Source organism: Falco punctatus, assembly GCF_963210335.1.
Source record: "Falco punctatus genome assembly, chromosome: 6".
Lineage (NCBI taxonomy): Eukaryota > Metazoa > Chordata > Aves > Falconiformes > Falconidae > Falco > Falco punctatus.
The window spans coordinates 47388168-47411966 of NC_137585.1; the positions used below are offsets into that span (position 1 = coordinate 47388168).

General features: G+C 41.0%; 1 protein-coding gene across 3 annotated transcripts in view; it reads left to right on the forward strand.

The window, feature by feature from the left end:
- The window catches only part of SLC17A8 (solute carrier family 17 member 8), a 61699-nt gene that overhangs the window by 30615 nt on the left and 7285 nt on the right, over positions 1-23799 (forward strand). Inside the window, exons 9-12 of one of the 3 annotated variants that reach the window (XM_080394153.1) lie at positions 1034-1166; positions 2502-2612; positions 3979-4106; positions 4749-4940. In XM_080394153.1, coding sequence (XP_080250279.1) covers positions 1034-1166; positions 2502-2612; positions 3979-4106; positions 4749-4940 — 564 coding nt within the window. Of the gene's footprint in view, positions 1-1033; positions 1167-2501; positions 2613-3978; positions 4107-4748; positions 12377-23799 lie in introns of those variants that run through there. The other 2 variants (XM_080394151.1, XM_080394152.1) reach the window with 2 other exon arrangements.

The window sequence follows — 23799 nt, forward strand, 5'->3', positions numbered from 1 at the left end:
ATAGGGCACTCTAATATCAGGACACATAAGACAGGGGTTTGTGATGTCTACAGTAGAATTTAATATTAACAGTCTTCTATGCAGCTCTTCAGTGTAACCATGGAAGAGCAGGGATATTGCATATTTCTAAGGTGAGATTCTCACTTGTGCTCTGGCTTCTCCTCCTAGGCCACAAGGAGATATTCCTTCCATCACCCATCCTTGGGCACCTACTCTAACCGGCTAAATTAAAGCAGTTTTATTGTGCTCCTTTGTTGGTCACTGGAGAGAGGGAAAACTCCATCAGAGCATCAGCTCCAGACTTTTTAGACAGAGTTGTCTTTTTCCTTTTTATTATATATATACAGAGAAAGAGGGAAGGAAGGAAGAAACACCACCCTACCCCTCAAAAACTGAAGGAATGTGCCCAGGCACTTTACATTTCATTTTTTGAATGATTGTGCCCTTAGGCGCTGGGCAGACAAGAGATGGTCTGCACAGATCCGGCTTCCTGGCAGGGGCACTTACTGACTGCCCCTTTGGACAGGGTGCTGTTTGACCTCAGCAGTGAGCAAACAGCCCTGTTTTTGACCCTGTCTGTCAGGGACAGTGACTGGACAGCACCTGGCACCCCAAGGAGCATCCTGTAGGCTCCACTTCCCAGGTACAGCATCCTGTGAATCCCATCTCACAAGCCCCAGCAGAGATGGTGGACCAGGGCTGAGGTGGGTAGCTTCTGGCTGTGGCATGGCTCACATACTGCCATTACTGGAAGGGCCTGGGAAAAAAGCTGCTACTACCTGGATGAGAGTATGCTGAAATCTCTTGAGCTCCCAGAAATCCTTAAAAATGGGAAAAAAGTAGCTTAAGGTCACCCAGGTCTTGGTTGCAGGTCCTGTTGGACCTGTCTGCAATTCCCCCACACAAGGATCCAGGATCAAAAAAGTGTCTGATGGGGGTAAAAAAGGGGTGAGGAAGGGTATGGTTCCTATTCCCTTCCCCCTAAATCCTGAGGGAGGACATGAGCAGTAAGCACTCATTTGTCTAATTGCAGGTTGGCCTTTTGTCGGCAGTTCCTCACATGGTCATGACTATCATCGTACCCATTGGAGGGCAACTAGCGGACTTCTTACGGAGCAGGAATATTTTAACCACTACCACTGTAAGGAAGGTCATGAATTGTGGAGGTACTATTGGATTCTGAAAATACAATATTTCAATTCTGTTCTGCAGCTGATGCAAAAATCATAGTTTGGTCCATGTTTAAGTGTAACAAGAGACAAATTACTCTAGAATGCATTTACAGCTGGTTAATCTGAAGGATTTAATGGAGAGCTGATGTTAGATGTCCTCGTGGTATAAATCCTTACTCATATGAGCACACTTTTAAAAAGGGAGGAGGAAAGAAGCCTTGTTAATAATTGAAAGGGCAATAGGGACTGGCCGAGAAGAGTAGTATGATCAAATAGACCTCATCCTGCAAACTTGTATGGACAAAGGTAACCCTGTACTGTGGTGCTGGAGAGAGCTTTTCCAAGCGGATACAGTCTTGCAATAGCTGGCCATGTTCCTTTCCAGCAGAACCCACTGGCAAGTTTAGGCTGGAAGGGTTGAGTGAAAAAAAGGGTGAGGGATGGACAGAAGCATTTTTACTCAGCACAAAAAAAATTGTTTCCAGTTCAGTGACTGAACTGGAAAATCAATGACATCTACTTGTAGGGATGATACTAAATTAGGGAAAAATTTTCAAGCCAGATAGCCTGTGGAGTCGTTCTCCACTGCCAGTTCCTGGCTTGCATTATTTATGGATGGCATAGGCTGCCTGAAATAGAGATGCCTGCAGTCAGAGATGCCATGCAGCTTGGCTATGCATCGTCACAAAGGATTCTCAAATTCATTGTATCTTCCGGGTGTATTTTCAGTATCATTAAAAAAAAACAACAATGAAAAAAAACAAACCAAACCCCCAAACCCAACAAACCCCCAAACCAAGCCAAAACAAACAACCCAGAAGGATTGTAATGTTACATATTAGAAATGTCAGTTTCTGTGATGGCAGAGACTGGAAATTCCCTGTGATGCTTAGGTACGTCCTATTGTGTTGGTGCCACACTTATATGTAAAATGCTCTTTTGTTCCATTTACCGAGCACATCTCACATCACCACAACCATGAGAAATTGAAGGCAAGAAGTGTTTTTCTCCTTGTCCTATCATGTTTGTGAATTTTTCAGGACTTTGCAGAGTCACTTTCTCATTGTGTCCCTGTACTGCTCAGTGAGTTAACTTCACCAATTGCTTGAGTTGTTTACACAGCAATGAGGAGAAAAAAGTATATTCTCAAACAATAAATATTCAAATATCTCTGTGAATCCACAAATCTTCCATGCATGTTCAAAAACAGCTATAATATACAAAAGAATTTTGTCTCATCTTAGGTTGCTGTTCGTGTTAGACCTTATCAGTATCTCCATGACCAATAGTAATTTAAATGTAATTTGTTGCCATGTGTTTCATTTGAAGGCTTTGGGATGGAAGCAACCTTGCTTTTGATAGTTGGTTATTCTCATACAAAAGGTGTGGCTATTTCCTTTCTGGTGTTAGCAGTAGGCTTCAGTGGCTTTGCAATTTCAGGTAAGAATTGATCTTATTCTTGGTTTTACTATTAGTGATAAAAGTGATGTCATTATCCTCACTGTTGTTACTGTCATAATTTCTATTATTCTGTTTGCTCTTAATGTGGCTGCTTATGGGTATTCCCTGTTTCTTCCCATATCAGAAGTAATTTACTCCAGTGTCCATGAAACATGTTGCACATAAGAGATGAAGCTTTGAAAGAATCTGTTCTTGATTGATTCTAGTTTACATCAGCTTTGTGCTGTTATTTTCTAGTATACTTCTACAGTGTCAGCCACCTTTTCTTCTTCCATAAACAGTATCCCTAAAAGGAGAGAGAGAGAGAAAATTACTCTGGAATGAATAGTTGCTCAAATGCTATCAGTTGCAACCCCGCTCCCAGCCCTAGCTGCCAGTTTCTGCTTTCTAGGTCAGTCCTCTCCCTGTTGTGTCCTATAACCAGCCCTTCTCCAGAAAAGTTGTTTGTAACACTTTCATGGGTCTCTCCAGTCTCATATTGACTTTTGTAGCTCCACCAGTACCATCATTATTAAAAAAACCTCTTTTGTTATGAATATGGAAGGCCGTCAGCTAGCAGACTGCCAGGAAGATGGATCTATTGAACAAAATTGACCAGCAAAGTAACTACTGGTCTTTTGCTGGTTTAGGACTGTGCAGGTGGGAAGTAGTTTTTTTACTCAGTTACGAGGTGCTTGCATAGGAGACCATTTCTATCAATCAATTTTTATTGCAGGATTTTCCCAGTAGTCAACTTTTTACTGTATTTAATCCCATGCACTTGGAATTCATCACCCTTTCTTGTGATCATCCATAGCTCCTATGACTAATTTTCATTACCTAAAGCACGAAAATTATCTCAGCTGATTTTTACTATTTGTTTTTATTTCTTAATAAAATATGTATCCAGAAGATACACTATAGTAAGGGTAATTATTTTTCCTACTGTTTTTTTATCATGTTAAACTGCTACTTAAAGTACTGGAAAATATGTATTAAAAACCACTACGTCATAAATAAAAATATATCAGACATTTGACTAACACGAGGCATTCATTCCTTAATTAAAGATACTTGCAGAGTGCATTGTTTCAGTATGAGAAAATGGGAAGCACAGATACTTTAAAATTTCAGCAAGGCCGAAACAAACTAAGTTTTCTATACAACATGATTCCCAAAGGGGTTTTGAAAAAGAATAAAAAGTTGCAACATATCTTCCATCTTTATCACCAAGAAGATACTACCCTTCTTTCCGGTATATATAGTAGGGGGGTTCCTACCTTTTTGGCTTCTTCAGTCGGAACAGCTCTAGAAAGCTACCAAGCACAATGCTGTGCAGTTGACCGTTGTCTCTCGTTTGTTGTAGGATTCAATGTGAATCACTTGGACATAGCCCCACGTTACGCTAGCATTCTGATGGGCATCTCCAATGGTGTGGGGACACTGTCAGGAATGGTGTGCCCACTTATCGTTGGGGCAATGACAAAACATAAGGTAACATTTCTCTGTGTTTTCTTGGGAAAGGATTAGGTAAGGCCACAAAAGATAAGACATTTCAAAGCTTCCTGGAAACTCCATTTCATCATTGATCTCTGCAGCTGTTTTCTGTTGGTTGTCTTAAACACTCACTTTTACAATACCCTGGTGGCCAGATTCTTGGCTATTATAAACTAATTACCTGTTTATCTAAATATCTACTAAGTAACTAATCAGACAATATTTTATACTACCTGAGGCTAAGTCTCTGCAATATCTTTGTACCACTGGGGAACGCTTATAGGACTTGGGAGACTCCTCTACAATGCATCCCTGACAAGGTTCCTAACCAATCACTGTTTTACAATAAGATTAGCTTAACTGTTAGAGAAATCTCTGAATTTCCAACTCCATGAATATTTCACATGCAAGACAGAAAATTCACTGTGAGGAAAAAAAATTCCCATGTTATATTTTATTAGCCATTGTTATGAAAGAAAAAAATCTTCATAACGACCCTCATAAATTGCTCCATCTGTAACATCAGAAATCAAACACTGATCACAGTCATTGTTCAATATGTGCTAATTTGTGGTCTAATTCAGACAGTAATATTTCTTTTTTACTGCAAACTTAATGAGACCTGCACCATTCTTTCAGACCCGTGAAGAATGGCAAAACGTCTTTCTGATCGCAGCGCTGGTGCATTACAGTGGAGTGATATTCTACGCTATCTTTGCTTCTGGGGAGAAGCAGGAATGGGCTGACCCTGAAAACCTCAATGAAGAGAAATGTGGCATAATTTATCAGGATGAACTAGCTGAGGAAACAGAGATGAATAATGAAACTTTTGTAAGTCCAAAGAAGATGTATGGTGCTACCAGTCAAAACAATGAAGTACAGAGAAGGGAATGGAGAAAGCAAAAGCAAGTAACTCAAGACATGGAAGAACAGACTTCTTACCATTATGAAAATGGAAATTTTCAAGATTTGTCATAATACTTGAAATTGTAAGGTTTGTATAGCAGCTACTCCCATCCCCCCTCCTGCCTAGCTGCCCCAAATCATCAGGTATCCATATTTATTCTCTTATTCAATTGTGTAACATCAGGCCATGTGGCTAGATAGAAGGGGCGGTAGTTCCCTTCTAGTGGTGTGGAAGAGGGCTAACAACAATAGGACTTGGAGAAGTGATACTAAATCCTTGCTCAGCCATCATATCCCCTTGGGAGGGACTTCTGCACCCATTAGGCGATGACAAGCTATGGCAGGTTCCTGCCTTGTGCAAGCTGTAGGACTGACTGTAAGAGCAAGGAGTACCCTCATCTTCCTATCTGAACAAAGTAAGGACAAGGTCATATCAGATGCTGGATCCACTGTGATTTGTGTAATTACTGGGCTCCAGTGGTGTGAGAATCTGGTCTGAGTGGCCCTGCTTTGTCTTTTTAGGATTCCTGTAGGTTGGTATTTGAGCTGCTTATTCCATGTCAAACTACAGACTCATGCTAAAAGATCAGAGTGGAGGGAAAAGCAGATTTATGACAGTAGGCTGTAATTAATTACTAATGGTCACTCCACAACAGGAAGAGGAACATGTAGCAAAGATGGCACAGTATTGCTTCAACAGTTCCTTCAAATTGATTGACAGTCTGCTTTATACGCATAGCCCACCATAGCCCACAGAGTCTGGATAAGGTCATAAACTGGATACTTGTAAGATTTCTCCCCCTTCATAGATTTTGTGCTGGCATGAAAAAATTTTGAATACAAAATCATCATTAGTGATGTAATATAATTAATCCTTATGAAAGGAAATCTTAGTCCTATTTGGATTAGGTTTCTCACTCAATTCATTATTGTGAAGTAATTTAAATATATTTTTCTAGTATTATACTGATAGAGTTCCTGGCCTCAAACCAAGTCCTCATTTAGGTCAAAAAGCTTGCTTACATGAGTAAAGTCTTTAGTTCTGCATCTATAACTTTTCAATGTGTCAGTCTGACTGTTGCTGCAAATGAAGTACTGTAACACTTGAGAGTTAACAGAGTACCTATGTCTAAAAGTAATTTTCTTTTGCCATTGGTATATGTTTGCCCGTGTAAAGTGGCTTTAGCCTTTTTCTACCATTTTTAGAATCAACCAGTGGAGCATGCTGTATCATCTCAGTTAGCTGCAACCCAGAGACTCATTGTGGCATTAGTACTCTTTTCAGAATGGAGATTTTCAGTAAGCTGTGATTTAATTTGTCTTTCGTTATGATTACTGCCTCATTAAATTCAAGTGAAAGCTATCCTGTCTAGCCTATGATGTGCTTTGTGATGTTTCAGTATTGTTGTTCTCATGTACCATACATAGCCACTAACATGCATTTTGCTATTTTGTTGAAGTACAATTGAATACCGTGAGTGGAATTACACTTGTACATTCATTTGAATCCATGGATAATTTGTCTTCCCTACAAATATAATTAAGCAGGGAGACCAGGAAGCTAGCTGATTCTCTTTTCATGTCTCTTGTTCCTTTTACTGCCCAGCAACATACAATCTACAACTATATATGGATCAGAAGTAAAGGGAGCTGAACGGATGCTGATTTGACTGCAGTGAAGACTTTTTTATTGGTCTCAGCAAATAATTTAATGGTAGGGGTATTGTTATGGTACAGCTCAATCCTACTTTGATACAATGCAGTTTATTAATAAGCCTCAAAAAATAGCTTTATTCTGTAAGGACAGAAAATATTTTTTTTTCAAAATTCTAAATTTTAGTTTAGACTAGAGTTGCTGATTTCACTACTGACATGTAAAACAGGTATAAGAAGATATTTTCTTTCTTTCAGGTCATAGTCAACATTTGGGGATTTAAGTGGCAGAAGCTTGAGTCAAATGTTCTCACCAGTCTATCACAAAAGCTGGACCAGCTGCTGTTAAACTATTTTGCAATGTCCACCATAACTTATGAAAGAGAAAGGGCCACTCCTCTGCATATGCACAAATTAAACAGCTTCCTCCTCCCTCTACAAGCACTTAGCATGCATGTAGTTACTGCAGAAACTCTTAACAGGAAAAATCATATTATGAAAGGATTTAATATAAGAATCTAAGTATAATCTGGCAGAGAGGAAAGAGAAGAACAAACAATGGACTATTCTAGAAACAGTAATGTTTTCTGAGAAGTAGCATCATTATTTCAGTAATGATAAAGGATAGCTTTCCTGGCTCACTATGAGGAACACAAAGGGAGTGAATGTTGTTGTTACAACAAAGAACTACAAACATCCCAAAAGTTTGGGAGTGGCCAACCGGCTCAGTTGCCTCTCTGGTGAATGTAGCTGCTTTCTTACTGCTATAGATATGCACCACAGCTATCACAAGTGACATCTTACATTAGCAGGATCATTTTGTATCCACCAACAGACTGCACTGATTTAGTTCAGTGCAAGTTTGACTTCAGTGGACATTTGAGTATTATTTAATGCCCTGAAATAAATGGTTTAGAAACATTTGGACAACCTTTTGCATTTAAATAAGTACTTTCTTTCTTTTCTAGATTTAACTGCTTCCAGAGGCAGAATATCATCTCTGACCAGCTGAAGTTATGTACATACCATAATGCTTGTCCAGGCAATAGCATTCAAATGTTTGGGCTGCCTTTCTCCCTTTCCTTTTCATCTGTTTAAATTGTTCAGGTGCATTGCATGAAGTGTAAACATCAGCACTGTTTGGAAGTTAGTTTTTTCTTCCTGGAAATTTTTGTTACTTAATAAACAATTTGATTTACACAGTGGCTTCCACAATAATGTATGACCAAGAATAAAGCCAACTTACTGGGAACAAACAGGCTTTGTAACTCCAGTGGGTGTCTCTATCTGCAACTGGCTCCAACAGCCTTTTCTTGTGGGATCTGAAGAAAGTGCAGTCACTCAGGGTGTTTCTGATAAAACTGACTTAAAATACGTTAGAATTTGGAACATTTAAACAATCAGGCAAACAGCTGGCATATGCCAACCTGACTCCAAAGAAGTCACTGTTCTAATGCTAGTGGACAATGATATTTTCATCACCCAGATAATATCAAATGGTATTTTCTAAGGAGAAATACTAGCTTGAGTAAACTTCATTTATTGCATATTTCTATACATTTCTCTCTCCCCATGCCCAAAATAACTTTTGCATATTTTCAAATATAAGACAGTGCTCATACACTCAGAGTTTGATTTGAAAATGGCTTTCTGATTGCTGAAGGAAGCAACATTTGGTTTATATTGGGAAGAGTCATCTCTCCATACTGTGAAATGGTAAAATAGATAGGCTACAGAATACTAATTTAAGTCTGAGATGAGAAAAAGTAGGACAGTAAGTCCTAGATATTTGTTGTTCAGTGTTGTTATCCACTGATCTTTCTTAATAAAGCAAGCTGCAGCTTTTATTTCTTTGATGTCTGATGTTTTCTAGGCATTACTAGCAGAAGTTTAACAGTATTGATTCTCCTCTTATATTTATGCAAGAGTTAAACAAAAATTTCCTTGGTTCCTTGTAGTAAGAAAGGAAAAATTAATGACAGAAACAATGAAAATTTACCTGAGTGAATTATCCAAGGAAATAATCTCTTAGTCCAAAAGAATATACAGACTTTTGGGTAAAAAATATAACAAGAGCATCCAGATGTTAACAAAGTGCCAGGAGGAGTTTCATGTGTGTAACATAATTATTTTGAAGGTAGCAAGGCAAAAATTAATTCAAAGTCATGCAAAATGTGTCATGGCTTTGTGTGAATGTTTCCAGTTGACCACTGTTTACCGATAGATACAGAAATCTTTAAGTTTAGTCATTATTTTGAGGAAAATTTTGTAAACCCTGAATTTCTTATCTTATTTTTCTTCCTATTTTCTGTTAAAGACCTTAATTTTAGAGTGCTATTTAATTATTCATATTTTAAGAGAGAGGAGTGAATATTTCTTGTGGTTAAAAGAACAGAAAGGGGAAAAGAGAAAAACAGAAAGCAAGTTGCCACTAAGAGCCAATGCAGACAGTGCTGAGGATGGATATCAGCTTCCAAATCCTTGAAACAGAACTTGGCGTTCTCTAGACTTTTGAGTTAAAAACCTGCATGTTGAGACCTGATATTCTTCATCATCCCAAGGTTCAGGGAGTTAAATCAGGACTGATTTCAAAGCTTAACTCTCAGGAAATCAGGAATAAATAAATGGAGAGATTAAAAACTCCTCATTCTTATATCGTCCAAATGTGTATGTTGGATTAGATAACACTGCTAGTAAGATACACTACTAGCACTCCCGCAACTCTATATGTACATACAGAAGACAGTCTGGCAGGCTTCTTTGAAAAGATGCTTTTAATTACTCACATACTGATACCAGTAATTTCTTAGCTTCATTTGATAACAATGTTTACTATGACATGAAAAATTGTCCCTTTTTTATCTCAACCTTTTTTGTTTTAGTGTTTATACTGCTTATCATGTTTAGAGCTCTTCTACATGCAAATTCACGTAAGTAAAGAATGAAATTACATAAGAAATGTAGTAAGATTGTACTTTGTGCTGAACTGTCTTTTAAATAATATAATAAAGCCAACAGGTTTTCCCCCAAGAGCATACCATTTGGATATTTAAAGTCTTGATCATAACAAAAGCTTGACCCATTTAACTTGTTTCCCTCCCCTCATTTAATTACAGCAGCCAACAGACTACATTTGTTTATGTATAACCATACTTATCTGCTCAATAAAGTCGGTGCTTAGACTCTTGCTGTACAAACTTTTGGCATCTACTTTGCTCCTTATTTTAGGGTTAATTCTACCTGCACAAATTTAGAGCTCCTTTGAGCAGGTCATGGCTGTTTTGTTAAATACGTGTTAAGAAAACACTCAAACTCATGAAAAAGAAATCTCCGTTGGCTCACGGCTGTGGTTGCCCAGAGGTGTCTCGCAAATCTTTGGAGCATCAGCCTCAGGAAGACAACTTTTGTAAATCAGGAAATATTTAATGTACTCAATAAAGATAGCTCTGCTCTCGAGAGCTAGCAGTCATCACCAGAAACACCTGTGCCAGGTGTTTTCTCTCTGCTGGGCATAGCTGTGATGAAGAGTGAGGGATTTAGTCAGAGAAACTTGCTAATGCCGTGATTAAGATAAGGAGAATGGGACTTTTTCTTGTTTTAGGGAGGGGACTTTGATCCCATCTGCTTGTTCCCTGCCCCCTCCTCTGCGTGTAATGAAAATAAAGATGTCTGCATGTCCTGAGAGATCTGTTTCCTGACAGTGATCAGTTCTGCAGTGTGTGCTGGTAGAAATCTGCAGGGGAGTGGAAGCAGCTTATGGGTCCCTGCAGCTTCATGGTGGGCACGGGAAAATCATAGTACTAATGTGCAACTTGAATTTAGACATGAAAGACATTTATGTTAAGGACAAAATCAAGTGAAGGACAATCAACCTGAATGGCTGTAACATTACTGTTGTGGAATAATGCTGCTGTACAGGGCAGGCAGAGGCAGCTGGGACTAAACCCAGCAGGCATGTTGTCCCTCAGCAAGGAAATTCAGTATCCTCTGTCCTTCACTGTTCACTTTCCTATTGCTCCATGCTGGCTGCAGGTTTACCTGTTACGGTGCTTTGGGCATAGCACAGAAAAGGGCTACAGCTGCACTGGACCCTTATCTTTACTCTGTATTTTTTTGTTTTCATGGGTGGCTTCTTCTGACCCTTGCTAACTCATGGAATGATACACAAGACCCCAGGGCAACACAGAGTCATTAATAGCAAGGATTTGCTTTATAGCAAGCCTTTTTTCTTGGTGTTTTGTTGGGGGGGGGGTTGGGGTTTTTTTTGCTAGAGCGATAGACATTTTGTGCTGAGGTTCCTGCTTGCAGCAGCAGCTGGAGCAGCTGGGCCATGGCAGGTGGCTGAGGTGTTACCCTGACTGGCCAAAGGTCAAGGCCACACTGGCCTGGCCTGCACCCTCTGCTCTGCCAGAGCACCAAGGGAAATGTCACACTTGGACAGAGCTGGAGGGCAAAGTTACTGACAAAGCTGGGATGGAAACTGCAGCTGGGATCTCTGTCCCCTACCCTTGTTGGCTGCATCAGTTACAGGAACTGTCAGAGCATGAGAAGGAGCCAGTGTTTCTAAGTAATTTCCTGCATTTCTCATCCACATTTTTACTATTTCCAAGTAACCACCTCTATTCCAATTTCATGAAAAGCTGTGAGCAGCTTAAAATGCCCCTTGCTGATTGGCACCCTGTGCTGTTATATTTACTTACAACAAGCAGCAGCCCGCAGCTAACTCCTGTCTCCTAAGCTGCACCCAGAGCCCATTCCTCGCAGTGCTCCCAGTCCATCCCTCCGTCAGCGCTCCTGAGCCGTACCTTTGGCGGATCCACCTCTCTGCACCTAGCCCTCTCCACAGGTGGAGTGGGAGGACACAATTTACCCCTGGTATGCAGAAGCTTGCACAACTTCAGCTGGCTCTGGTGGCTTTTCTGCTTTAACACTGTAGGGTCCCCATGAATTGCAGCAGGCATAAGGTGGGGTGAGGGCATGCCCGAAGCCCACTAACCTGCTGGCCTCTTTCATGCTATGGCTCAGGCAGAAGGATTATCTAGCAGTGGTTCTTGGGCAATTTTATGTCTTTCAGAGATGATATGGTGCTGACTCCTGCCAATTACTAGGAAAGACTTCCTCAAAGTTTAACAAAAGAATCGGCCTCTTCAAAAAGGCATATAGAAGTTCACTAACAGATTGTCCTCTGGTTTGCATCAGTGGTTGGGATTGGTTTTAGAGGACACAGGCACATATTCGTTTGAAAAACAATCACAGGATGTTTCCCTGAGCCATCAAATTGCTGCTACAGCTGAAGGTCAGCAAACCCTCCAACCTAACACACCACAGATGCAGATTTCCTGATCAAGAATGGCTGGTAAAAATCCTTCTAGGGAGCATAGCATTTCTTTCAGTAATATTTTCATTAGCGCTTCCCCCAAGAAACTATGAAATATCTAAGGATGAGGGACTAAAATCTGCCAAATGTGTAGAGTTTCAGTTTCCACAGCTGGTGTGGTCCCCAAAGTGTGAGTAGGCTTAACGTTTTGATTTATTTAGTTATGCTACATTTTCTTTGGGGAACTGTCTGTATTTGGGAGTTTTCTATAGCTAGTGTCTTAGTGAAAGGTACCCAGATTAGTCTGATTACTCCACAACACATCACTTCTTAAAGCATCACAGAATGGATGGTGGACCTAGTCCACCCCCCACCTGCCCCCGCCCCACCCCCCCCCACCCCCACCCCCTCAAAGCAAGGTCAGCTACAGCCAGTTGCCCAGGACTGTGTCCAGCTGGGTTTTTAATATCTCCAAATGTGGACACTCCACAGCCTCTCTGGGCAGCCTACTAATGTCACAGTGGAAAAAGTTTTTTTGTATGTTTAGATGCTTTTCTCTGTATTTCAATTAATGCCTCTTGTGCTTCCTCTTGTGCTGTCACTGGGTATCACTGAAAACAGTCTGGCTCCATTTTCTCTACTTGCCCCCATTGGGTATTCATACACATTGATGAGATCCCCCTTGAGCCTTCTCCAGGATGAACAGTCCCAGCTCTCTCAGCCTTTCCTCACATATCAGATGCTTCAACCCCTTAAATATCTTCATGGCTCTTCGCTGGACTCACTCCAGTAAGTTCATGTCCTACTTTCACTGGGGAGCCCAGAACTGGACCCAGCATCCCAGATGGGGTCTCACCAGGGTTGAGCAAGGGGGAGGGATCACCTTCCCTTGACTTATTTGCAGTGCTCTTCTTAATACAGCCTAAGAGGCTGTTAGCCTTTTTTTGCTGTGAAGGCAGATTGCTGGGTCATGTTCAACTTGTTGTCTATCACGATGTCCGGGTCCTTCTCTTTCCAGCCCACCAGTGTCTCGTGGTGCATGGGGTTATTCCTTCCCAGTGTAGGACTTGAAGATCACGACGTTCCTGTCAGGCCATTTCTTCTGCCTGTCAAGGCTCCTCTGAAAGGCAGCATGATGAGCTGGTATATCAACCACTCCTCCCAGTTTTGTATTGTCTGCAAAGCTGTTGAGGGTGTGCTCTGCCCCATCATGCAGGTTATTAATTGGTCCCAGTATTGACCCCTGGGCTATACCACAGATACTGCCTTTAGCTGGGCTTCATGCTGCTGATCCCAAACTTTTGAGACCAATATTTTAAATCCAGCTCACTGTGTACTTCTCTAGTATGTACTTCATCATTTTGTCAATGAAGTTATGGGAGACAATGCTGAATGTCTTGCTAAAGTCAAGCTCTCCTCTTGTTCACTGAGCCAGTCTTCTCATCGTAGAAGGCTGTCAGGTTCATTGCCTCCTTCTTAAAGATAGGAGTGATGTTTTCTTTTTTCCCAGTCATCAGGAACCTCTCCAGTCATTAAAACCCTTCAAAGGCAATTGAAAGTGGCCTCACAGTGATGCCAGCAGCTCCCTCAGCACACTTGGTACATCCCATCAGGACCCATAGACTTGTGCACATCCTATCTGTTTAGATGATCCCTAAATTGATTCTCCTCCATGGAAGGTAGGTCTTTCTTGCTTGGACTTTCACACTGGTGTCAGGGACCTGGGACTCCTGGAGGCTGGTCTTACCAGTGAGGAGTGAGGCAAAGAAAGCATTGAACACCTTGGCTTTCTATATGTCCTTTGTCTCCTGGTCCCCTGATGCATTCTATAGCAAGCCAAAACTTCCCCTAGGTTTTTTTTTTTGCTGCTGATACACCTGTAGAAGCCTTTCTTGTTGCCCTTCACCTCTCACCAGCTGTAGTATCAAATGAGTTTTGGCTTTGTTAATACCATCCCTGCATGCTTTGCATGCTCTATATTCCTCCTGAGTCACATGACACTGCTTCCACCACTTGTGCACTTCTTTTCTGTTTGATTTTTGTCAGGAGCTCCTTGTTCATACATGTGGGCCTCCTGATGACTTTGCTTGATTTCCTGCTTTTCAATATGAACTGTTCTTTAGCTTAGAGAAGGTGATTTCTGAATGCTAACCAGCTCTTCTGGACCTCTCTTCTTTCCAGGGCCATATTCCATGAGATTCGTCCAAGCAAGTTCTCATCAGGCCAAAGTATGCTGTCTTGCTGCAGAGTTATGATCCTGCTTTTTGCCTTATTTCTGCCCCTTCAGATCTTAAACTTCACTGTCCCATTGTCACTACAGCCAAAGCTACCCATGACCTTCACGCTCCCAAGCATTTCTTCCTTGTTTGAAATAATCAGGTCCAGTAGAGCATGTCTTCTCTTCAGCTCCTCAATCGCTTGTCAGTTACAGTCACTTATCGGTTATCAATGATGTACTTCAGAAACTATCTGGATTGCTTGTCCTTGCTTGTGTTGTCCCTTCAGCATATAGTGGGGTCGTTAAAGTCGCTCATGAGGACCGCGGGCTGAATACATGAGACTTCTTCCAGTTGTCCAAAGAAGGTCTCATCTACTCCTTCCTCTTCAGACAGCCTGTAGGAGACACTCACAACAACATCGCCCTTATTGGTCTGCCTCTAATCCTGACCTGTAAACTCTCAGATGACTCAGGCTCCATCATATACAGGACAATTCCACGTCCTTGCTGACCTGGTCTGTCCTGCCCAAAACCCCTGTATCCATCCAAGGCAGTACTCCAGTATTATGAGCTATCTCACCATGACTCCACGATCCCAATGAGAACAGAGCCCTGCAATTCCACACAGATGTCTAATTCCTCTTATTTTCCCCTCCATGCTGCATTAGGGAGCAGCTAATTTTTCATCAGGAAGTGTGTGAGTATCCACCATCTAAAGGCAAAAAATTGAGGGCCCCCCCCCCCCCCCCCTTTAATTAATTTCCAAAACTGTGGACTAGGAAGTAGACTGGTAACTGTTAAAATGTGATATTAAGTGGAGGGATCAAGGGAAGGTACAGGAAGACAGTGCTTTTTCACACCTCAGTTATTGCCTTGAAGTAATCCAGGGTCAGGTACAAAGGCAGTCAAGGTCTCATTTCATTTTAGCAGCTTCTGGCTGACATTCCTGTTACAGAAATCATCATGTCTCTGCCCACAGCTACTGGCAGTCTCAAACAAGAGAAGGGCTGTATATGGGCCATTATAGATCAAGGTTTTCCACTTGAAGAAACGAGGAGCAGTATATTTACACAACGGAGATTTATTACATTCAAGAAGCAAATATCTGGTTAATTACAGTTAAATTCCTGGAATAAATTGACAATATTCCAAACAAGACTTTATCAGCTTCTTTGCAATACAGTCCCTTTTACTGGCATGCTGTTCAAAGGTTTCTGATGCAACTCACATTTAGGAGAGTTACGTAAAACCTGATGTAGGAATGAGTGACAAAGGTTTTATTTATTTCATATTATTACCTGTTGACTTTTAAAGACCTAAGTAACAAGACAGGTTAAGCAACAAGTCAATGATTAAACTGATAAAATCAGTATCAGCTACGCTAGTTTTAAAAGAGATTTAGAAAGTATGAAGTGTAAAAAATACAGCGTTCTGAGTTGTAAGTTTAAGTACTAAGATTTTTCTGTTCTACTCCATATTTGCAGTCTCTTATATTTATTAATTATCCTCTTTCTCAGGCAATTTTTTTTTTTGTATAACCTTTAATGTCAGAGGAGAGGCGTATATCTGATAAATTTCATTTTTAGATCAGCTTTACAACATGACTGGATTATGCTTTGTCAAATTTTCCTAAAAGATTTAAGGATCGATGTTTCTTCAGAGCAAAGATTTTTTAATTTAGAGGGTACCATGCTATAGCAGTGACATTAAGGTCTTGCATTGTTTAAGGTCACAGTTCATCACCTACTTGAATAGCAGTTCCCTCACATTTTCTAATTTTGAGTTGTCTTTCTTGGACTAAATTGAAAGCAGCAAAAGCTAAGTATTCCCTTCCTTGGTCCTCATTGGAATGAATTAGATATGGAGAAAAAAGAATGCAGTTTCAGGGTTTATGTACATGTCCAGGTTGGTGTCACATATCCAGGATAAAAATATTTTCAGTTTTTAAAAACAGATGTTTTTAAAAATGTTGCTACATACATTTTTTCCCCTCTCTTTTTCTCAAATCTTTTACTTAGCAGGATGTATGTTTATTTGCTGCACAGTAATGAGGCACAATCTGAAATACAGAATCATCAGCTAGTGTCTGGGTAATTTCCATGCATACAGGAAGGAATCCCTCTTGTTTTGTTTACATGGGGATGACCTTCTGGCAGCATGCATTACACATTGGAAGCAATCTATTTAATAATGTTAGAACAGCATCAGCTGTATCTAATAATCGTACTATTACTCCAGTATTTGGTATCTGTGATGCTCCCATCAACTTCTACTGCTATATCATCATCAGATATTACAGGGGAAAGACTACTGGAAAGAGAATAGGGCATGATTTTTGTCCCTCAGCTGTCAGTGACATTAATTGCTTTGCTAATGACATGTACTGTTTCCTTTGAGTAATAGCAACACTTAGACATAGGCACACACACTTACCTCAGCCAAAAAAATATTTCATTTGTAAGCTTGCTGCAGCTAAGACCCGGCTGTAGTCCTTATGATAACCAGAACACCAGCTCCCCAGTTCTTGATCATTGGTGCTGTCTAGTTTTGATTTTTCACTCAAACTTATGAGATCAGAAACTGGAACTTCATTCTCCACGCTACCGGGTGGCTGGTTTGTGTGGACTGGGGATGTTTTTGTTAAGTATTTCTGTATGTCAAAGGGGCTGGTAGGAGGGCTCCTGATTCCTGGCGGAGCCCACTTCTCTGCTAGTTCTGGCCAGACAAAACAGTTAACACCAGGGCTGGCTGCTTGGTCCAGCCTTAGGACTTACTAGCCTGTATTTTTGTAACAGTAACACCTTCCTTTCTCCACTTGCCGTTGTGGTAGTCAGTTCTATGTCCAAGAAATATAGATATGGCTAAAATGTGCTGGTTAAACATAGGGACTGATCTCACAGACTCCTGAGGACTTACTCCACAACGGGTTAGCAGCTGAGACAGGGCTGCCTCCTCTGTGAGCATGGGAAATCCTCTGGGGTGCCAACTTGATTGCTCATATGAAGTAATAGTTTTGAGGGAGAGCTTGTAAATTCGGAGTTATAGTCACAGTCCCCCACTGGCTTGATGCAATTCCTGAGGGAAAGGACAGAAACCTTTAACTTGGCTCCATATTTGTGAGGAGCCAGTGTAGAGGGAGAACAATGACTTACGCTGCTGAGTAGGTGAACTGCCATGATTTGAACTGATTTTTGTCCTTTTGCATATAAATCATCATCCTACACACCTACTTAGAGAAACCGTTAAAGCCTAAAAGTCATGAATTTATAAGACTCCTTTGCTTGTGAAGTTTTGGCAGGAGGGGTCACCAAAGACAAGAAACAGAACTACACAAATTTCCCATGCATGTAATCTTGTCTATCGCTCTTCTCTAGATAACCTGTTTATATTAGACGTTTTTTGTTGTAGCATGAGATGGGAACATGAAATGTATCTGCCAAGTAAGATTTGAGATAAATCAGGAATCTGCCAATGCAAATGATTCATATTTTGGGATGTGACCCAATTTTGGACAAAAAGGGTATTCAGATCAGGTTTTGATAAATGAAGCTTTTCTTCAGGGTGAGCCCAAGTTAATACTGTTATGAGATAAGTAACCTCTCCATTTCCTGATTGGTGTGGTTTAAATTTAATAAACTTTATACTGGATTTAATTTATTTCTTCCAAAAAGGGAAGTAATTTGTTTTCAGAATGCAATAATGTAAACTGAAAATTAGGAAAGAAAGGAAAATAAACTATTTCTTCCAAGATCTATTGTTTAATAGCCCCCTAACTTTCTCTTCAACCACCACACTTCTCTTTGGCCTTCAGATCCCTTTCTTTCCTCAGTACCAACTCTTTTCTAGGTAGAAACCAAGAGGATGATCTGACTGACTTGAGCCCTAGTACATGAAATAAGGATCCTCTACCCAGTTGTCTGAGGTCTCCCTCACTCTCCTCCATTTCACTTCTGTGTTCATTACTACATGGGCACTGCCTGCTCACTTCCTAATTATGGCAGTAAGTACCTCATGCTTTCACCTCCAAGGCTGAGACCATTGTCCTAGGAGATCTGTGGCCATTTCAGAGCTCTTTGCAATAACGTACCTAGGAGCTGTGCACCAGTTTCATCAGCCATCCCACCAATATCTTCCACAATGAGGTTGAAAGGGCTCCACCAACACACTCACGGCTGATGTTGGAATTAAGGTGGAGGCAACTGGAAGTTAATATGGTAGACTTTCCCATTTCTCTGAGTCTGGCAATATCTCAGCTATGGCCAGGACCATCTAACCTCCAGCCATGTTCATTTTTCCTTAGCCTGGTGGAGTCATGAGTACTCGTCAGCTGAACTTGTGACATGGGCTTTTTAATATCTAAGTCTTTCCAGAGCAAGTTGAAATTTAAGGACCTAGTCCTACTGCTGCTCCTCTTGTCTGCCACAAGTGATCATAACCATGTTCACCAAGTGTCTAAATTCTGGTATAGAACAAGGAAGAGCCAAAAAAACCCTTTTAAATCTGCTTTACAGCAACATCCCAAGGCTTTAACAGCCCTGATCTGCCTCACCTGGGGCCTCTCAAACACCTTGCTCACGGGGTTAGGAAGCTATTTAAGCTCAAGCCTGGGCCTCTAGTCTCTGTCTGTAATAAGTTTGGGGTGTGCTTAGTGCTGTGTCTTCATGTTCTAGCTCAGTGGTGCATTTTTGCTAGGCGGAGTGCAGGTGTAAGCCATAGCCTGTATTACCTCTAGCCCTGTCTCCGCTCTGTCTCCCAGAGGGACTTCAGGCTGATGCTCGGGTAGTGTGTTTTCAGTCCAGTATCTACCCCTGTCTCTTCCTGCTGCTTTTGGCTGATGGTCTCTGGTCCTGATTTGTCTTTTGTGAGCATGTTGCTATCAGCACCCTAGTCCCATGTGCAACTATGGGACTATGCCTTGTTAGCGGGGCTACCTCAACTCCTGGTTTATCCTCTTTGTGAAGCAGTCCTGCCCCTCCCTGTCATGCAAGTGTCTTTCTTGCAGAAGGAAGAAGGCAGCTTCTTCCATACCGAGTCCTGCATGATTCCTTGTGGTCAGATCTGATATTCTCCATCCTCCTGGATATATAGGGAGGTGTAATGAGCTTTCCATCAGATGCTGTATGTGTGGTGTGTCTCTGTTCCCTGGGTGGTATGCTGGTTTCAGCAGGGGTAGAGTGAATTTTCTTAGTAGCTGGTGCAGTGCTGTGTTTTGGATTTGTGTGAGAGCAACGTTTGTAACAGATGTTTTCAAGTATTGCTAGGTCCTGTTTGTACTTAGTCAAGGATTTTTCAGGTTCTCGGGCCTTGCCAGCAAGAAGGCTGGAGGGGCAAAAGAAATGAGGAAGGGACACAGCAAGGACAGCTGATGTGAACTAGCCAAAGGGATATTCCATAACATAGAACATCATGCTGAGTATATAAACTGGGGGGAACTCGCCAGAGCCAGCCGATCGCTGCTAGGGGACTGCCTGGGCATCAGTCAGCAGGTGGTGAGCGATTGTGTTGTATATCACTTGTTTTCCCTTCTCTTTGGATTTTATTCCTGTCCCCTTCTCCATCCTTTTCATTATAAATGTTATTACTATTGTTTTGGGTTTATTTCTTTCCTGGTTTAGTTATTAAACTGTTTTATCTCAACGTTAAGTTTTACATTCCTTTTTGATTCTCCTCCCCATCCCTCTTGGGCAGGGGGAGGGATGTGAGTGAGTGGCTGTGTGGTACTTAGTTTCTGGCTGGGGCTAAACTGTAGCAGGTAGTCGTGGACTTTGTGAGGCAGGATGGGGTTGTTCCCCTGAGCTTTTCTCTAGGTACTTGTCTGGGGTCTGATGCCTGCTCCGTAGCCCTCCCTCTCAACAAGCAATGAGAGCAGTCACCTGCCTGCAATGCTTCAGGGCGTGGTAGAGCCTCCTCTAGAACAACAGCCTAATACTGAGGGCTCGAAAGACCAAGAGTGACTCTGGCTTGCCAAACACCATTAGCAGAGGCTCCTCCTGCACCCTCCAATGGCTTACACTGTCCATGCCTATGATGCCTAGGTGACAGTTCCTCTCCCATCCTAAAAGAAAAGCTACTGTTACCTTTTTAGCTACTGAACTAGTCCTTTTTAACGTCTTTTGCTTTCCTTGACACTAGACACAGTATAAGAAACAAGTAGAGGTTTAAAAGTTTGCAAATTAATTGATTTCACATAAATATTTTAGCAATTCAAAAGCCCATCTAAAAATATCCCAATATTTATTTATTAATAGTACTTTACTCATCACCTTTGACATTTAGTTTAAAAGAACAACTTATTAATGAAAGGACACTGCATTCATTTACTGGAATAGATCAACATTTCATATTTTTATCTCTCCAAATATTTACATAAATGAAGGCTAACCCTTATTGAACTCAATCAGTATCGTACTGTACAACATCAAAATGTCAAGAGGAAAAAAAATTGAAAGAATAAAGTATATATTTATTTTGAGGCCTCTAGGAGAACTTGTTATCAGTTAATACTATACTGACATTTTTAACTTAAAGCTGTGATTCCTCTAGGAACTTTTAACCTTGTAATCCCTGGGCGGGGGGGAGAGGGGCATGTAATATCAGTACCCTCATTAAAATTTTAAATGAGAATCTAATGTGGAATAACCAGAACTTATTAATGGAAAACGCACATTCTGGATTTCGGTTAAGTTGGCTAGAGGAAGGTAGAATGAGTTCCCCAGACTTGGAACAACATGCTGCAGCTGATTCCACATATGCTCAACTCTCCTTTTGCACCTACGCAGCTGTAAGATAGTATCTTGTTAATAATATATATGCTCTTGCTAGAGCATGTTGGCTAACCATTAACTGCCTGCCACCAGGGAGGAATTCCCTGCTTAGGACAGATTGTTCAGTGGTCGTTTTACCCTCCATGACACTCCACTTTAAATATGTGAGTGATAAAGACAGAATATTAGATTTCACCAGGGCACAACACAGAACTGTTGAACAATTTTTCCCCTGTTCAGAAACCAAATGATCAGAGAGCAACTCACAATGAAGAGGCTCCGATTAATTAAAGACTTGTTGAATAAGCTAAGCTAATCTTAAAAGTGAAGTTATTCCTCTGATTTTGAAATGCAGAAGGAAAAAAAGATGAACAGCTATGAGAGTTGACTCACTGAAACTTTGCACCCCATTCCTTTCCTGTTTTTTTCAGCCTGTACAGAAACAGCCTTACCTATTAAGATTGCTTAATTATCTTCATGTGGTAAAATTTATTATAAGCTGGTGATCATTTTGGCCATCCTTCAAGAAATAAAAGCTTCCTTTATTCCTTAGAGTAGTGAATACTGATATTTCTGAGAGTGCCTACGAGTAAGAAATGGCTGGTGTGATTAGATAGATCATGACCTAAAGTGGTATAGATGATGTGTATCATCTGTGTAGCAATAGTAAATAAGGGGCTCTGGTAGGGATGAAAGAATAGCTGCAGGTGATTCTGCTGTTTAATGGCAACTGTTTATAACCAAGTCAGGGACACTTTCTGGGTGGTACTTGATGGTTTGTACTGAGGCACAGTTTGGTTCGGATGAGCCCTCAGGTGTCTGCGGTACTGTTCATGCTGGGAGCTGTCAGCGCCGGTGAAAGAGGTTACTGAGCACAAGCAGGTCTTGGTCAAGTCACCTGTGCCTTGGTCAAACACAGATCTAAGGTCTTTCACTAGCTGTGACTGCTTGTCATTTTTACAATGCTGCTGGAACTCCAAGCAACTGTATGCGAGTAGGCAGAAAGTTGTACAGCTGCTGACAAGTATGTATGCAAAAAGGAGAAGGTACCGGTCATTTGTGGGTGTATTATTATTTTTTAATGTGTGGTGATGCATTCATAGGGGTGTGAAGAGAAAGAAAAGTTGAAGACGAATGCCCAAGCTACCTTTTCTTCCTTTTCCCCTTTCTCTTTCTGTACTAGACTTTCCCATTGACACTTGTGATGACTGACTACCTTGTTGCCAGGATTTCACTTGCCTTTCCATGGCTGATGCCAGGAGCTACCTTGTCAGCGCAATTGTGGGATGGCAAATTTTTCAGTAGAGAAAAGGCAGAGTAGCAAGACAAGAGCTGCGACAAAAATTCAGATTCTTTCATAGAGTGTGGAGTTTATGATGTATTGGTATTTTTCTAAGCAAACAGATTTTTAGCCCTGAATGGTTTTTTGTAAATATATCCCTATTTTTGTAGCTGAACATGTCTTTGCACTGATAATGGCATGGATGTATTTTAGAACATGTGTTTTTTCCCAGTTACAGAAGTAATGTTAGTCTAGAGAAGTTTTAGGATGTCAGTTTTCTGAAACTTTAAAAATTATAGCATGCAGTGCTGTCTTAAAGAAAAATAATTCTAAGTAACTGGATTTGAATATTTTCCCTTCCTCTTTTCTCCCTTGATGCTGTGTGGGTAGTCTCTCGTAACACTACAGAAGTTATATTTGGTTTGCTTGATTTCTTTTCTGTTCAATTTCATTTGTACATCAGCCACAATAAAATATGAACACCTGGCCTGAACTAGTAATGCCACATGTTGTTGCTATAGGCAACACCTCCTCTTTTGACCACGTGGATTCTTTCTTTGCTTTTTCTCATAATGTCTTGAAAGTATTGATTAGTGGACAAAGAACCACTTTGCCACTTGCCTCTTCATTATTGTAAGGAGAAGAAAAATGTTTTAATGCAACAAATTCATTAGTGAATACGGGTATTAAATTCAGTTTCCTTTGTGGTGGGCTCTTTGCTGCCTGACAAACAGCATCCACACAAAGGAAAATGCTTTCTGGGGAAGAACCTTTATTGAAGGCTGATCTCTAGGGACTTCCAAATAGCAATTGCTCTGTGCCACCAGCTATCTAGGACCAATGCTGCAGGAGGCTGAAAGCTGAAAAAGAGATTTAAGGTCTTTAGAACTAGCCAAGAGATGGAAAGCTCCATGAAACATAATACATTTGCTGGACTTCTTGGCTCAGCCTCTGCTTGTTCACCTGCTAAGGGACAAATCCCATCACTGGCCTCAGGATGACCAAAGAGAGAGGGTTTTTTTGGCATGTGTTTCCTAGGAGTGGACATTTACTGGGAAGTGTCAGATGGGATGTTGGCATGTTTGGAGTTCTGGAGAGCACCTGTCTCCCGTGGACGGGGTTGTTCTAGAAGAGTTCTCTTATATGAAAGTACTTTGTCAATTTTCTAAACGTGAATTTGTATAACAGGAAACTCATTGTTACAGTAGCGATGCATTCCAGAGAGTCAGAAATGAGGACTGAGAGAACATTAGCCTTAAATGTACTTATCATATGGCCAGTGCCTGCTGGAATGAACTGTAGGGGTAAATCCCTGAAAGTACCCCCTTGGGAGTGCTAGTGTCCAGTGACAGCTTTGTGGCATCATTCTGCCATTGCTCTCTTCAGAAACCTGTCATACCATGTGTGTTTGGCTACCAGGTGATTTTGCAAGGGACACAACACATGAAAGACCCTTTAATTAACTTTTAAAGAGAAGGATAAAGGGTTTTAGTTTCCTTGATATAATCTTGAGGATGAATATATATTTTTAAACTACTTTTTTTTTTTTT